Source organism: Penicillium angulare, assembly GCF_028827245.1.
Source record: "Penicillium angulare strain IBT 27051 chromosome Unknown utg000002l_segment0_segment0, whole genome shotgun sequence".
NCBI lineage: Eukaryota > Fungi > Ascomycota > Eurotiomycetes > Eurotiales > Aspergillaceae > Penicillium > Penicillium angulare.
Window position 1 is genome coordinate 394,062 of NW_026623161.1, and position 15,321 is coordinate 409,382.

The 15,321-nt window shown below is 46.3% G+C and overlaps 5 protein-coding genes across 5 annotated transcripts; 2 read left to right on the top strand and 3 right to left on the bottom strand.

The window, feature by feature from the left end:
* Positions 1-4,348: 4,348 nt before the first annotated feature.
* Positions 4,349-6,837, bottom strand: N7478_001612 (putative phosphoinositide-specific phospholipase C; the record flags this gene model as incomplete). The annotated part of the gene is made up of 4 exons (XM_056917827.1): positions 4,349-4,514; positions 4,922-5,519; positions 5,586-6,339; positions 6,415-6,837. The coding sequence occupies 4 exons, from the start codon at positions 6,835-6,837 to the stop codon at positions 4,349-4,351; spliced, it is 1,941 nt and encodes a 646-aa protein (XP_056783438.1).
* An 885-nt stretch (positions 6,838-7,722) lies between these two features.
* N7478_001613 (glutathione S-transferase family protein) lies at positions 7,723-8,601 on the top strand (the record flags this gene model as incomplete). The annotated part of the gene is made up of 1 exon (XM_056917828.1): positions 7,723-8,601. One exon carries the CDS (start codon positions 7,723-7,725, stop codon positions 8,599-8,601), a length of 879 nt encoding a protein of 292 aa, XP_056783439.1.
* Positions 8,602-8,908: 307 nt separating this feature from the next.
* Positions 8,909-9,691, bottom strand: N7478_001614 (mitochondrial 54S ribosomal protein mL54; the record flags this gene model as incomplete). Its single annotated transcript, XM_056917829.1, has 2 exons — positions 8,909-9,159; positions 9,226-9,691. The coding sequence occupies 2 exons, from the start codon at positions 9,689-9,691 to the stop codon at positions 8,909-8,911; spliced, it is 717 nt and encodes a 238-aa protein (XP_056783440.1).
* Positions 9,692-10,395: 704 nt separating this feature from the next.
* N7478_001615 (NAD-dependent epimerase/dehydratase family protein) lies at positions 10,396-11,691 on the bottom strand (the record flags this gene model as incomplete). The annotated part of the gene is made up of 1 exon (XM_056917830.1): positions 10,396-11,691. The coding sequence occupies one exon, from the start codon at positions 11,689-11,691 to the stop codon at positions 10,396-10,398; it is 1,296 nt and encodes a 431-aa protein (XP_056783441.1).
* Positions 11,692-12,634: 943 nt separating this feature from the next.
* On the top strand, positions 12,635-13,971 carry N7478_001616 (spherulation-specific family 4 protein; the record flags this gene model as incomplete). The annotated part of the gene is made up of 3 exons (XM_056917831.1): positions 12,635-12,729; positions 12,985-13,342; positions 13,642-13,971. Coding segments are annotated over 3 exons (783 nt in total), but the record flags the coding sequence as incomplete, so codon positions are not given.
* Positions 13,972-15,321: the final 1,350 nt, after the last annotated feature.

The window sequence follows — 15,321 nt, forward strand, 5'->3', positions numbered from 1 at the left end:
AGGTTAAGATGTGTCTTTTTGGTATGAATGGGTGTGATCTTGGTGGCTTATGTAGAGAGATGACGTCATGGTAGAGGTCTCACGTGGACACAGATAGAGAAAGGACAAAAGTACGACGAGGTGCATGAAGGGCCAAAAGTACGAGGGACACGGGCAGATTCTAGAAGAAGTGATAGTCTACGCTAAATGGTTAAAAAATACTATAAATTTACTATAAATACGCTTTTATATCTATTTAGAGATGGATATCGCTCGATTGAACATAAAGAGCAATATTTGAAGTATACAAAATTAAATCAAATCGTATCGTAGTAACTCGTTAAATGATATATAATTTCCCCGAAATAAACTTGACAATCCACCAATTTTAAAAACGAGCGTTCCTCTTGTTCATTCCAACCCCACCAGGTTTCCGGGTTCAATCTCATCGAAGCTGCAAGATGGTAGGATTGAAGGATCCCTGCCGTTCCTTGACGGGTCGTATTTTGGATTCAATCTTCTGAACGGATGGCCTCATTCGTTTTCTCGAGAACTCCGATATAAATATAGATGCCTTTTTGATAGCTTCGAGGTGTTCCTGCACCTCTAGGCGCTGAAATTTAGATCTGCCCAATCTCAAAGTAGAATCAACACACACAAATCCAGAAACCTGGCTCTGCTTTATCTATGCACCAAGAAATAGAGTGTGCCATCATGCACAGGGTGTGTGGCAGATATGACAGCTTTTACCGGGGATTACCCAGACTTCCTGTCCCTTGGAGGCACAATTTGGGCATCGCACACCGGGCATCTAGGCATATGTTAGAACAGGGCTGTTTTTGATTTGATGTACATGTAGATTGCAACGAACCTTGTTCACTTTGTTGGTGTTTGCGCATTGCACGCCACATGAAGATGAGTTGGTCATGATGCAGGATGAGGTTGAAGTAATATCGAATAAAGTTTGGAATGAGGACTGAGTTTGCCTCAAGTAGGTGGGAACTTGTATGTGATGGGGAGGTGGGCGATGTAGAATTGGATGGAATGGGGTTGAGGCAACCGAGCTTGGACTTTGAGACAGTTGCTTATCTTGAAGGAAAAAAAGGCATCTGGTAGAATCAGGCTGGAAGGCAGACTTTATAAGGCATTCCAAAAGAAAAAAGGAAAGAAAAAAACAGAATCAGGACAGGGGAAGAAGAACCCAATGTTGCCCCCAGTTCATGACCCCCGCGACCGCCGATTGAAATAATAATAATTAAAAAAATGATGAAAATGGTAAAAAGAAATTTAAAAATAATACTAATAAAAGGGAAAAACAGAAATGTGAGATCAGAGATCGAAAGTAAAAAAACGGGAAAGTCCAATGAAATAAAAATGATATAATAAAACCCATCCCTAAACAAACCCACCCACAGCTGGAGTTTATCGGCTAATCGGTTTGAGCGAGTCAAACTTAGTTCAGCTGGTGATTGATGGTGTGGCCTCGGAAGTTCCCGTTATTGAGTCAGACGTGGTGCAATATGTGGAAAAGGTCGAGAAAGCTTTCTCCTGGTTGTCGATCGATCCATTCACAGCCCACTTTCATCACAGGGCTCTACTAGCATTAAGGATCAAGGCTGTGGAAATCCACCAGTCCACCAGCTCACAGGGAGGAAAACCTTGAAAACTTGGTCAAACGCTACAGTCAAACCTGGTGAAGCCAACCAGGGTTATGAAAATGTATCTATTCCAACGAATCCGGGAGTTATTGAATATTGTTGTTTGCTATAGGAGACGTACGGAACACTACAGTTAGTGGATGTGGGGAAAGTGATAGACGTGGGTGACTAGGTAGACTAGGTGTGATGCAGCTCCTTCCCAACACGAACGCGCCTCATTACTACTTTTAGGAAAGACTGGGAGAACTAAGAAAGAATAGGTAGACGAATGCGAAAATAATTTTAAAAACCATGGAAAGGTGGCAGAGAGAAAGCAGAGAAAGCAGCAGAATTCGATGTATCGTTCCTGCAACCCCCAGGCAGACCCGCTCGGTCCAGCTCGGTCCCTAGTTGTTTATGTTGATTGGCTGATTGAGTTAGTGTGTTCTGTGTTTTCTGTGATTTTCTGACAGGGAAAAAAATATCAATTCACCACATCCACCATCTCCCTCGATGATCCCCGATCATTGGTCAATCGCCCCTATTTATTTGTTCAACCGCTCCGCGTTGAACAATTTCAATGCCTTTCAAATGTTCCCTTCTTCTCCTTTGTCTTTGTAATGCTCCAATCACATCAATCTTATGCATGCCACTTGCCATATGTGTAGCTGTCACCGGGATTATCATCGTCATCATCATCTGCGCCTGCGTGAACCCCTCCTCCGCAAAAGGGGAACTGGTCTCAAGTATGATTCCTCCCAAACACGTTTAGACTTTCATGGGCTTGGACAATAATTAGTAGTAAATACATGGACTGGGATTGCCCTGGTCATCAAAGGGCTCTCTCAACTTTACTGGATCCAGGGTACTATGTAAGTACTGTGTAAGTGCTGTGTGCGACTCCACGATTAAGCCACGGTGGATCACAGGCGTTTCCTGGCCCTTCACTTCACGGCATCCTTCGTCTTCAACCACCTTATCACCTCCAGAATCAGAATCGGAGCATTTCAACCGATCTTCTCTGCTTGTCACTAGGACCCACTATCCATGTTGATCAATCTGATGCATGTCTCTTGGCGCCGATCTTCTGCCATTTGGACTCCCTGCGTGTACAACCAAACTGCTGCTGAAACTTATCACGACACTGGGGAGTTAGGATGGTGTGTTTCGTCTCATTTCTAATTTCTAACCTCTTATTGCTTATATTTTTTATTTACTTTTTATTTGCCGTTTTGCTTCTTTTCTGTTTCTTTTTTTATCAAACAGGCCCCCCCCCCCCCCTCCCCATCAAAGACCGACTCGTCACTCTCCATAGATCCATCCCCACCACCCCTGATATGCACATTTCCGTCAAAAAAAGAAATCAACAAAACCCCCCCCCCAAAAAGGACAACAACAGCTCCCAGCTTGCCGCATGGCAAACCAGAACCTGTGGGGCTCAATGGCGCGCATCATGCAGGATAACTTTCTTGTTTGCAACCCACAGCCTGATCGCGGTTTCTCCGTTCTGTAGCACCGAGAGACTGGCTATCCACGTTCTATCTACCCAACACCTAGTATAGTATAACCCCCAAAAAGTCGCCATACACTACCCGGGTCCCACCCTGGTAGCTCCATCCGTTCAAATAGGAGCAGTTGCTTCCATTAGGGTCTTTGCTCCGTCCTCCAAATATCTACATATATGGTCTACCATCTCCAACCATAATGAACTTCGGATATAACCCGCGATAGCTTGCAGGATCTTGTGGATCCATTAATTTCACTTCCAGGAAGCAACACTACCCGCGCATACCGTACATCACTTCGGACCGCAAGTTGTAAAGCGTATGGGATCCTGTGCTGTCGGTGCTGTGTTGCCCTTTACGGAATACATGTATCAAGGACACACCCAAGCTGCCTTTCGAATAACGTCTGTCATTGCGTTGTTTGCCTAACTACGGCAACAGACATGTTATGCAGGCTCATCTGCAGCTGGCAAATGATCTCCACAAGGGACCGTGGTCTGTGTGTGATACAGTAGTGCATCACATCATGTTCTTGACATGGGAGACTCCTTGCTTCAACAACGGGCTTCTGTGCAGGTTTCTCCGAAAGTAACTTACTCGACATCACCAAGGATATTGCCTCCTTTTGGCAATGACTTTTGATTGAGTACATCGATCTCATCCCCGGTCAAGACGATTCACCTTGGCATTGAATTTTTCTTTTCTTTTCCTTCTTTTTTTTGCTTTTACGAGGTCTAACCGCTTTGTGCACCCATGATGCCTAACTGAACATGACAAGGTTTTTTCTTTTTCTTCTTCTTCAACCTTTCAAATGCCGAATGTGGGATGACATACCTGGCGCAGGGAATTGCGCTTTGCGCTTTGAACTGCGTTATACTTGCGCGCTGCCACTGATCCAGTATGCGAGGCGCCCATTGGCATGCGGCGTGTCACGTCCCATCCTGGCTGTGTCTGAAGAATCTGTACGGAGTAAGTGGCGCTGAAAAGCAATTTTCTAAATTTTCTAAATTTCTCATTCTCATTTTACTTCCCATGATACCTGATACCTGCAGGGATCATGAAGTTGTGCAACGGCTAAAGAAGCATGGATGCCTGAACTTGCCGTCCAATACAGCCCAAGCCTAGCTACTTCCCTGCATTTACAGACGGGTATACAATTACGCCACTCAGAATTCAGAAGGAAAAAAATTATTGTAGTCGCTATCAATCAATACTGTCCTGTCCATATTAGGAAATTTGCTTCGTGATCCGGACCAATAGTGCACCGCCTGGGTTTTCCCCGGTGCTGTCTCGGAGTTGAATGAGCCGATATCCTTCTCGTAATCGGTCCAGCCGAATGCACGTCCACGCAGCTAAGGGATCACGACCGATTTCGTCGTCCTTGATTTTGAACCTACAGAAAGAGAGAATGTTAGCACGCGCATATTGCAGACAACAAACATGTCAATACCAAAAAAAAAAAAAAAAAGCAGGGAGAACTTGAACGGCGTTGCAGATGTGATTTCGCAAGCAAGGGTGCATCTTCACTTCTGAACTGGAATCCTGCAGAATTATAGCTGGTGCAGGGTCACGTCGCCTCTATGATACCAGAAATGGCCAAGTACCCAGGCCAAATCGGAAGAGAAAACATGACCAGCGACTCAAACAGGACTCGTCTCCCGCTCGGGCCGTTGAGAAACAGATGCACGGCAGACGGCATGCATTAAAGAGCAAGGGAAAATATTTCCGCCAACGAAAGGCCAAAGATGAACAAGATACATGGGGAACGGGAAATGACTAAAAAAAGAGGAGAAAACTAACCGGACAAAGCTCAACCCTTCTACGACACCCGTCGCAGTAGGGAAGACCAACTTCTGCGCCTCAAAGTCCGCATTCGTCCCGGCCGATGTCTTTGTACGACGCCGGTAACTGCTCTTCTCCGTGTCTGAGCTTGCATCATCACGATCAGGTGCAACAGAAGTCGCGGGCTCCTCAACATGTAATTGGCAGACGACATAGGGACGGAACCCCCTTTCGGTATGATTCGGCGGGAGCGCTAGATCCTGCGCCGCGAAAATTTCAATAGCCAAATCCAGTGTCGTGCGGGGAATGGAGTCAGTGGCTGCTTCGGAACTGCGGTATCCGTTTGGCTTTAGTTCCCAGCCTGCAGTGCCGTCGAACATGCCGTGATTGAGCATCATGCCCTTGTCGAGGTTTTGCCAGTTCAGCGCAACTAGTTGTGCGCCTCGACGCCAGTGGAAAGATGGGTCAAGATTCGATGATGTGACACGCAGTGCGAAGGGGTAAATACGCATCAATGAGCGGCGGTTGTGTGCGAATAACTCGTCGCGGTAATTCTCATGTGCATCCCGGGCTGCTTTCTCGGAAAGCGAGAAGACGTGCACTGGGACCTTGGCCTCTGTTCCAAAATTAGTACGTTAACATATCGTAAAACAGGCCACCAGTTACCCCTGCGAATACATACCTGGCTGATCGAAGTGGCTGAAGTGGTAAGCTCGAGTGTAGATCGCTAATTTGGCAAGGGCCTCCAAGACCTTGGAAGGCTTCGCAGGTTTCTGCTGAGGATCCGCAGTCTCATCACCACTATCATCCACGGACTCGGTGCTCTCCTCCGTCTTACCCCCAAGAAGTTGCTCCACCTTTGGTAAAGGCGTCGACTTGGTCTTGATCAAGATCTTACGCTTAAGTTCGCCCAATGTAGGCAACTTATCAGCATCGATATCAGAAGGAACCTCAACGAGAAGACCTTTCCACGCCTCATTAATAATCTCAACCATAATCTCCTGTTGCTCTAAGCATGCATGAACCTCAAAACTAACGATCACAGGGAGATCATTGTTCACAAAAGCACTATCCCGGATAGCATAGCATATATCACGAAACTTAGTGCCCTTGGTTAAAGTATGTCCATGCAATACACGCGGTTCTCCAAGGATAACCGTCTGTGCCGATTCATCCTTTTCACCACTAGCAGCATCAGAAGTCTTGGACTTCTTTCTATGCAGCGCATCTCCAAGTACCTCCTTTGCTGCCTTCTCTTCCGTGTCAAACTTGGATCTGATCGTTTCCTTAAGTCTTGACTTGAGAGTTGATTTCTTCCCCTCGTCCTCGGGACCACTGCTCTCGCTACTACCAGTTTCCGCATCAGCCTGATCGGGACCAATAGGCTCACCATCCCAAACATCAATCTCAACAGAGCGACAACCACTCAGAAGTACCTAGAAATAATACTTAGTAAGTAACGTAGTTTTTAATCAACCATTAAGAAATGAAAACATGTCCTGTTTACATACCGATGTATACGCACTTGCGGCAGCATCACTATAAAGTTGATTGCCTGTCAAATAAGTATTATGACTCGAAGAAACATAATAATCCGAAATAGGCGCTGAAAGATCCAACTCCTTGACTGGTCCCACAGCATCAGAACCCGGATCCTTCAAATATGCCTGAAACGCATCTAAAGAACCCAATGGATCTAGAGTAGGAGTATCGCTGTCCTTCTTTTTCTGCTCCTGTTCCCGTGCAGAATCACATTGGACATGGTTGATAAAGTCCTCATTTGAAATCTTCTCGAAAGACTGATAGATTTTCTGGAGATGCGTATCAAGCACTGAGTGTGTCTCGGACTGTGAGCCTGTGCCTGAGCTGGTGCTTGTAGATTGGCGCAGTGATAGATGGCGCGCTTTTTCGACAAGACTATCGACTTTTTGCATTTTAAAATATTTTGCCTTGACCGATTTGATTTGATTTGAATGGAATGGCATAGAATTGAATAAAAAGTTCAACTGAGCCCTGTATTGGCATCCGACCTGGCCTTGTAGGGCTGTGCAAAGTGTTGTACTAGCGGTGTGGATTTGATTGGTGCCGTGCCTGATGCGAGATGTGATGCCCCGCAGCTGATAATGCGACTCGGTTGAAGGGAAGTATTGCTGATCCTACCTAGAAGTGATGAGAATAATGATAAAGAGATTGATGAAGACCGAGAATTGTAGCTTTGTTCAAGTTAAGAACGGAAGGATGAGAGTGAGAGTGAAAGAATTAACTTGCGACACGTGTGGCTCAGCATGATCGTCTCTCCACTTCAGTCGTGGCTCCATCCGATCTCCATCAGCCCCAGGGCTGCTTGGCGACGGGTATATTAGGTATATTAGGTCATGGTGGATAAGCTGAATTGGATGTACGTATGTGTATTCATTGTTGGACGTGAGTCACTTTTAGTTTTCATAAAGAAGGTCTTGCTACATGAGTATTCTTCTTCTTCTCTTGATCCTGGCGGGGCAGATGGATCTACATTATCTTCGATTCAAAATGGATCCATGGAGATGCAAGCATTGAAACAACTGGTACGAAGACGGAATACCGTCTTATCTCCTGCTTCACGACTCGCGTGCCATCGGAGTCAACGGTGTCAACCTGAGGGAGGCTAGTAGATAGGATGGATGCTGATAAATCCAACTGAAATGGAGTCTTACCCCGCTCAGGCTCTATATAAGACGGTGTCAGATTCTAGCACTACGAACTTGAAATTCTAAATAGAATATTCATTACATCGCTCAAATAAAGACAATTGACTACTTACTAGCTATATAAACCTCATAATGGCTGATCTAGAGCCTGTTCACTTCTTCGACATCACCTCCACCTTTCCAGGTCTGTTCCTCAAATCGAACAAGCCGAATACAACAGCAAAAAAGAATACTAATAACAATACCAATACCAATACAGGAGCACTAAAGTCATGGTCCCCAAACACTCTCAAGGTCCGAACGGCCTTGAATTTCAAGAAAATTCCCTATACCCAGAGCTGGGTTTCGTACCCCGACATCGCACCCCTTATTAAAGGGCTCGGCGTTGAGCCCAATGCCACAGGAACAAGATACACCCTCCCAGCAATCGTCCACAAATCTATAACATCGAATCCTAACAATGCAATGATGGACTCCCTCCCAATCATCGAGCATCTCGATAAATTGTTTCCCGAACACCCCCTCTTTCCATCCGGAGAAGTAAGCTACTCGCTCTGCATCGCCGTGAACAGGCTATCACTGCGTCTGGGACCTGCAATCCGGTCTCTGCTTATTCCCAGTGTTCCTAATCACCTTGATCCACGGGGACAGGAGTATTTCATTCGAACTCGAAGCGAAGCCTATGGGAAGCCGTTGACTGAAGTGCGACCGACCGATGAGGGGGAGATTGCTGCGCTTCTGGAGGAACTGCAGAAGGAGCTAAAGGGGATTATTACTGTTTTGAAGGGGCGGGAGGGAAAGAAAGGCCCTTTCTTCGAGGGCGAGACGGCGGGGTATGTAGATTTGAACTTCGTGTGTTATTTGGCGTTTTTCCATCGGTTTGATCGGGGGCTTTGGGAGAAGTTGGTCGCGGAGGGTGAGGGGGAATTGCTCGCTTTGTGGAATGCCTGTTTACCCTGGTTAGAGGGCCAGGGAGAGGAGAAGGAGTGGCCGATTCCGGAAGATGTTTGAGCTTTTGACTGTAGTTAGAAAGTAAGAAGATAAGGGCATGAGGATGATGAAATGTGTTTGTTGATTCGGAGGGTTGATTGAAGATGAAGATATGAATTGAATATATAGCACAATGGAGAAAATCAAATCGACGTAATAATACATGCCGGGGGTTCTGAAGACCCGTTTTATGCGATATGCACAGCGGTAATGGACATGGACATCGCGGCCAGCCGAGCCAAACCTATTGCAAATGGACGAACCCGCTTCTTCAAAGACCAATGGTCGACGCCTAGTGGAACAAATATACCGTATGGTTGTTGGGTGTTTACAGGCCGCGCAGGAAGTTGGATTCCTTGATGGCCTTTCGTCGGGCTTCACGGGAACTTTTGATCACCTCTGAGCGGATCTCGGCGCCCTCAGCAGCATCGGCGACTGAGTTCTCGGGGAGGGCATCGCGGTTGTATGAAGCTGGTGTGATATCGTATGATTGGTGGTGGGCAGGGATCTTAGGTGGGAGGACAGCAGTGCGAGCGGCGAGCTTCTTCTCGTAACGTTTCCGTTGCTTCTTGTTCAGGGCTGAAAAAAAGAAAAGATATTAGCTTGAGGAAATGCAGAACTGGTACAAGGAAAACAAAAACATACAGCTAACATCAACACCACCCTTCTCAGACTTAGATGCCTTGCTTGAGTCGCCCAGAAGATCCCACAGCCATTCAGGATACTCCGAATCCTCCTTGGCAAAGACATCAGGCTTGTTCTTGAAGTAGTTCAGGCCATTCAACTTAGTACCCGCAGGACAGCTACTGGGCGCACGCTCAACAACGGGCTTAGAAGGAGCTCCAGGGTGTGCATCGGTGTGGACCTCGCCTGGGGTGCTGAAGGGCTGAGAAACACCGGGGGTGGCAGATGAGATAGCGGATGGGGTGGTGACATCGCCGACGGAAGGTTGGCGGGGATTAGGAGGAGATGAAGGAGCGGCAGTGGAGGGGTTAGAGCCCTTGTCGCTGTAGGATCGGAATTGGCTGCGAATCAGAGAGAACTGGCGCGCTGGTGCGGATGCTGATGCTGTCCATGTCACGGCTTGTTGTTGCTGGAGCCGGGACAGCATGCTCGTTCGGCAGCTTCGGCAGATCATGATAGTAGCTGTGTGGAATTGACACTGTGTTATCTGAATGTATGGCACAGCCGATATTAATGCAGGGGAATTTCTCGATCTGCGACGGAATTGGCGATGTTGCTGGCGCGGACTCAATTTAGAAAACTTGCGGCGCAGATCCGATGCCAAGCCGGAGGAAGTCACGTGTATCCCTCTCCCATATGCCTTCCCTTTTGGGAACATACAATCGTTCCTTCCTAAACTCGCATCTTTATGCTCGTCACCACTTCATCCATGCCCGAGGTTGCCCCTATTACTACCTATGTCTCAGTCCACGGTATCTGCATATTCATGCATCCTGGATTGCCTGTACTTTAATCTCTTCCAGCATCTCAGCTCTACTCAACAATAACAATTTTTGAAAAAAAAAAATACCATTCGTGTCAAACAAACATTGCAAAGGGTATGGGGAAATTAATTAAAAACTTCAAAAATCTCAAGATTGTACACAAATCCCAGTGACAAATGACAAAATATTGCCCAACATGTGCAATTCGAGCTCAATTACTGGTGATTTCCAACAAGACAATCATAAAGTTGCAAAAAAAGAAACAAACGGAAAATAAAAACAAGGGGCTGACAAAGAATACGCTAACAAATGAATGTGAACTACATCTCAATCGGGGTATCTGCAAAAATGGCAACAAATTCCACAGCTACGAAGACAAACCGCTAACATCCAAAAAGTTGCAGATGTCTTCGCAGGCATCCTTCAGTGACTTTTCTGTTTTCCACTGAAGCTCATCCTGTGACCTATCGACAACTGCGACACAAGATCCTACATCTCCCGCGCGGCGATCCGCGGCTCTTCTGGGGATAGGCTTTGAAATGACTGCCTCCATGGTGTTGGCGACTTCCAGAACAGAGTGGCCTGAACCGGTGCCCAGATTGAATGTGCGGAAGTTTTCAGTCAACTGGCCCTCGGTTGAAGCTTTGAGAGCTGCAATATGGCCTCGAGCCAGATCAGTGACGTGAATGAAATCTCGAACAGCCGTTCCGTCTTCAGTATCCCAGTCGGTTCCGAAAATGGACAACTCTGCATATTGCCCTGTGAATACCTTCACAACAACAGGGAGAAGATTTGTGGGGACTTGTCTGGGGTCTTCTCCCAGTGTACCAGATGAATCACACCCAATGGGGTTGAAGTATCGAAGAGCAACAACCGTCCATTCTGAATCAGAAGCTGCTAGATCTGCCAGAATCGCTTCACACATCCATTTAGTGCGTCCATATGGGTTGGTGATGCCAGTACATCCCGGTTGAATCACTCGGGTTGTTCCTGCTTGCTCGATATAGACTTCTTTCTTGTGAACACAAAGTTCTTCCTTCAATGGCAATCCCGAGGTCGCCAGGGTACCATACACAGTGGCCGAAGAGGAAAAGATAAATGTCTTGATGCCGAATTCCTCAAGTGTTGCTGTGAAATCAACCAAGCCGCCCACATTGTTGGCGTAATATTTCAATGGCTGTTGAATACTTTCCTCGACGGCCTTGTAAGCAGCAAAATGAATGACACCGGCGATCTTTGACTTTGGGATACCCCATCGAGACGGGATATGATATTCCTTCAGCAGGGACCGAAGAGCTTTTGTGTCTCGATAATCATGAGCGTGCAATCGCAACTTTGGCATTTGAGATCCATTTCCTTGGTGGAACTTCTCGGCAAGAAGCTGAATGCGATCGAGTACATTCTCAAAAGCGTTGCTTAAATTATCGATGACAATAACATTATAGTTGGCTTTGAGCAACTCCAGTGTTGTGTGGCTGCCAATGAATCCCAAGCCACCCGTCACTAGAATGCAAGGGCTTTCAGGGGTGAATCTGTCGAGCAATTCATCAAAACGGTCAAACAAGACCGACGATTGGGTTGCTGGAGTGTCGACGAAATCCGGAGATTCGCTCTCCGGGGGAGTACTCGCTGCACTCGCATCTGACTGGCGTCGGCTGACCATTGTGGCAGATTATAGCACCCGAATGTGTAAAGACAAGACAATGACAATAATGAAACAGGCTAGCACGAAATTTGAGCTTTATAAGTGCGGTTCACCAAAATAGGATGGAGCTTTGTCTGGGAATTCCAAGAGACGCCACAGGATATTTATCCACGGCGCTATCCCCTTGTGTTACCTGAATGTGCCGGATTGTCTTTCTTATTTTCTTTTCTTCTGATTTGTTGAACAATTGCTGGATGATTGTCACCTATTTATATAAAGGTAAAATCAAAGTCCCCGGTGTGAATCGGGATGGGGAACGGAGGGATGTTAAGACAGGGTCAATCTATGGGGGCCAACAGACAAGGGCGACACAGGCAGACCAAAGAGCAGACCAAAAAATCCCCCGTGGACGGTAGGCCAGACAAGCGGCCAGACCTTGGGCTTTTGTTCACGATGGGCGAATACTCTCAGCGTCTCCACCAAGACGGGCACCAGGGCTTACAGCTGGGGCCAATGACCACATCATACCTGAATTGACATTGATCTTGCATATAACATCCTATTCAATTCTGTATGTAGGTCATTGTTGAGACCCGCTTTGGTTTGACTTTTTCCAGCCCATGCAGGACACTAATTACTAGACTGGGAAATCCTCGGGTATGTTGCTTTCAGTCTTAGTCGGCGGGGTCATTTCTGACCTTCAAGCCGTGCTTGATGCAGGGCGCGCCACTAATCCGTATATTTTACTCTACTTTCTCACTTCTTTTTTCTTTTGTTCACTACTATATTATTTGCCTGCTACGGGAGGGTGTTGATCGACAATATAGAATATGAACACCGAAAGTACATAAGGCTTGATGTCTATATTTGCGGCCGGCTAATATACATCGTTTTTTTGGCGCTAGTAACCTTTTTGGCTTATCTCCGTTATAACTACTTTTTCTTTGATTCACCATTCAGCCGTACAAAGAATCCAAACATGGGTTATCAATCCAACATCATTGTGCCACTTTATGTGTACCCGAGTCTGGGGGCATGGTCTCCACTAGAAGAAGTGTATGTTTCGTCTTTTTTACCCAGCCCACAGGTTCTCCCCAATGGTTCCCTCTTTGTGAATATCCGTCCCTCTCTTCCCTCACGCCCCCGACAAAACAAACTTGTACCCCAGCCACCGACAGGCGCCACATACAAAACACAGTCATACCATTCACCGGCTGGTTGGGCCCCAATCATACACAATGACAGCTGGACCCAATTGTTTTAAAATATCCAAAATTACTGTCGGAGAGTCTATTACTGAACGCCATGCAGGGTTTTGGCCTACTCTAATATCCAATTTACGATCATAATCAACCCGGGAAACGGACCAGGATCAAGTATACTGCCCGATGCCAATTATACTCGCGCCATTGTTATTCTCTCATCTTACGACAATGTACGACTTATTGGATACGTCCATACCTCTTACGCAAAACGCAATGTATCCATGATCTGCAGGGACATTGAAACCTACGCGGCATGGCCGGTCAAATCTACTAATCCCGATTTGGCTGTTCGGGGTATATTTTTCGACGAGACACCACAGCAATACGATGCCGACTCTTTCGCTTACCTGCAAAGGCTATCGGAGTTTGTCAAGAGTCCGCGTGGACTTGGGTCTGATTCTTATGTGCGTAATAATCTATTTCCATTTTGCTTGTTTCATTACTTCCTTTCCCTTCCTCTCCTTTCGCGAATGGTTATTTTTTCCAGCTCTGCATCTTATGCTGGATATTTCCCCGACTATATGACCCACTTTCATGCGTTTGTGTGGCTTTTAAGCCACTAGAAGAACTGCATTTGCATTGGATATCGTATAATCTAGCCATATTTTGGCAATATTGCAAGTCCAGAGCGACCAAGAGGCAATATACTTGGGGCCTCTTCGCGATCTATCCAACCGACCTGGGAACTAACCACGACCATTAGATTGTCCACAACCCAGGTGCTGTCCCAGATCCTCGCTATCTGCCTACTGCAGACTCAACTGTCGTGTTTGAGGAGACCTATAGCACCTTCCAAGATCGGTATGGTGCAGGGCTATTTACAGAAATCCTGGACACCAGTAACGCTCGACGCGCTGTACTGATCCACTCAGTACCGGTCAGTGTGACTGGATCGAAGTTGCAGGATCTGATCACAGCAGTTCGCAAGGTTGCGAACGATGTTTTTATCACCCACCTTGAAACTGATTGCTACGCTAGTTTTGGGCCTAAGTGGGCCGATTTTGTCGATCTGATGGATGGCGACTTGAGATAAGAACCCTATCGTACAGCAAAGTGAAATTCAAGGTCCGTAGTATATCAAATTCGTCATCTTAAGACTATTTCTCTCTCACTCTTTTTTTTTTTTTTTGGAAGAACCAGCTTCCAGGCGTCATTGGTTCCATTCCTTGTCTGGCTCTCAGCGTTTTCATAAATTGAGACTTGCGAGTATTTCCATCCATGGTGGAATCCTCCGACCCCCTCGTTTTTTTTTTCGCCGCGAAGCTAAGATCTAGCTGCATGAACTTGCAATCTCGCCAAGAGGTAAAAAGAAAACAAAAAAGAAAAAATTTCACACTTGTGCTCTGTCTTTCTTGCCGATGCGAGGCAAGGTAGTAAGTTCGCCATTTCATGACTCTTTTTCCTTCTTGGATCCTGGTCGATAATACCAATGATGGTATTGGATGGAGGTCAGCCTTTCGTACTAGTGGAAAACTATACCGGGTATCTACGGATTACACTTAGGCAGAAGTAAAGATCTGAAGTAATGCAAATGCCCCATTATCTACGCATCTAGGCGATATCTTATAGTCCATAAGTATAGACTGACGCGACGTAGTGTAGACTTACCCGATCGTCGTATATTTCCCTACTTGGCTCAAATGAATGTTTATTTATCTTGAACTATACCTATGCATTTGGGAGGGATTTAGTACCTTTCTTTCACGGTATAGTCAAGCTGGATGGATTGCATACAACGGCGTGGATCTAAGTCCAACTAAAGTAGTACATACACGACGCAAACCCAAGACCAAGCAAAGGCAGTCTCGTCTGCTGATGAGTTGCATCTAGCGAAATCAATAGAACAAGGAATATGATATTTAATAATAGGGACCCCGGGTGGTTTGATAAATGTACTCCGTGATCGGGGAGAGGGGACATCTTCACGTTATGCATGGTTGAACGGCAGGTCTTGTTCCTGGGAGACTGGGAGGTAAGATGCACTGCAGCTTAGGCGAAATTACACGGTATATCCTTGATCCAGGCTATAGACCGTCTATATTGTCTCGGATAGTGGCGGAGGCCATACCCTCGTGCATAGAAAAATTTGGCCAGGAGAGACAGGTACATACGCAGATCTATCAAATCACAATGTATCAATTTGGATCGATCTGACAATCCAGAATTTTACCTACTACCGTACGCGTCTGTTACCCTTCAAATGCTGGAAATTACCAGCCAAGACCTTGGAATGAGGGGATTTCTAGCCAGATTACGAATACCCTACTGACTAGTCACCTTAGTGCCAGATAATCTTTAGCGGGGCAAGAAACCTCGCCAACGCAAACCGGTTCTTTAGCGCCTGCAACAAACAGAAGCGGGGATTAGCTTGAAATGGAGATGT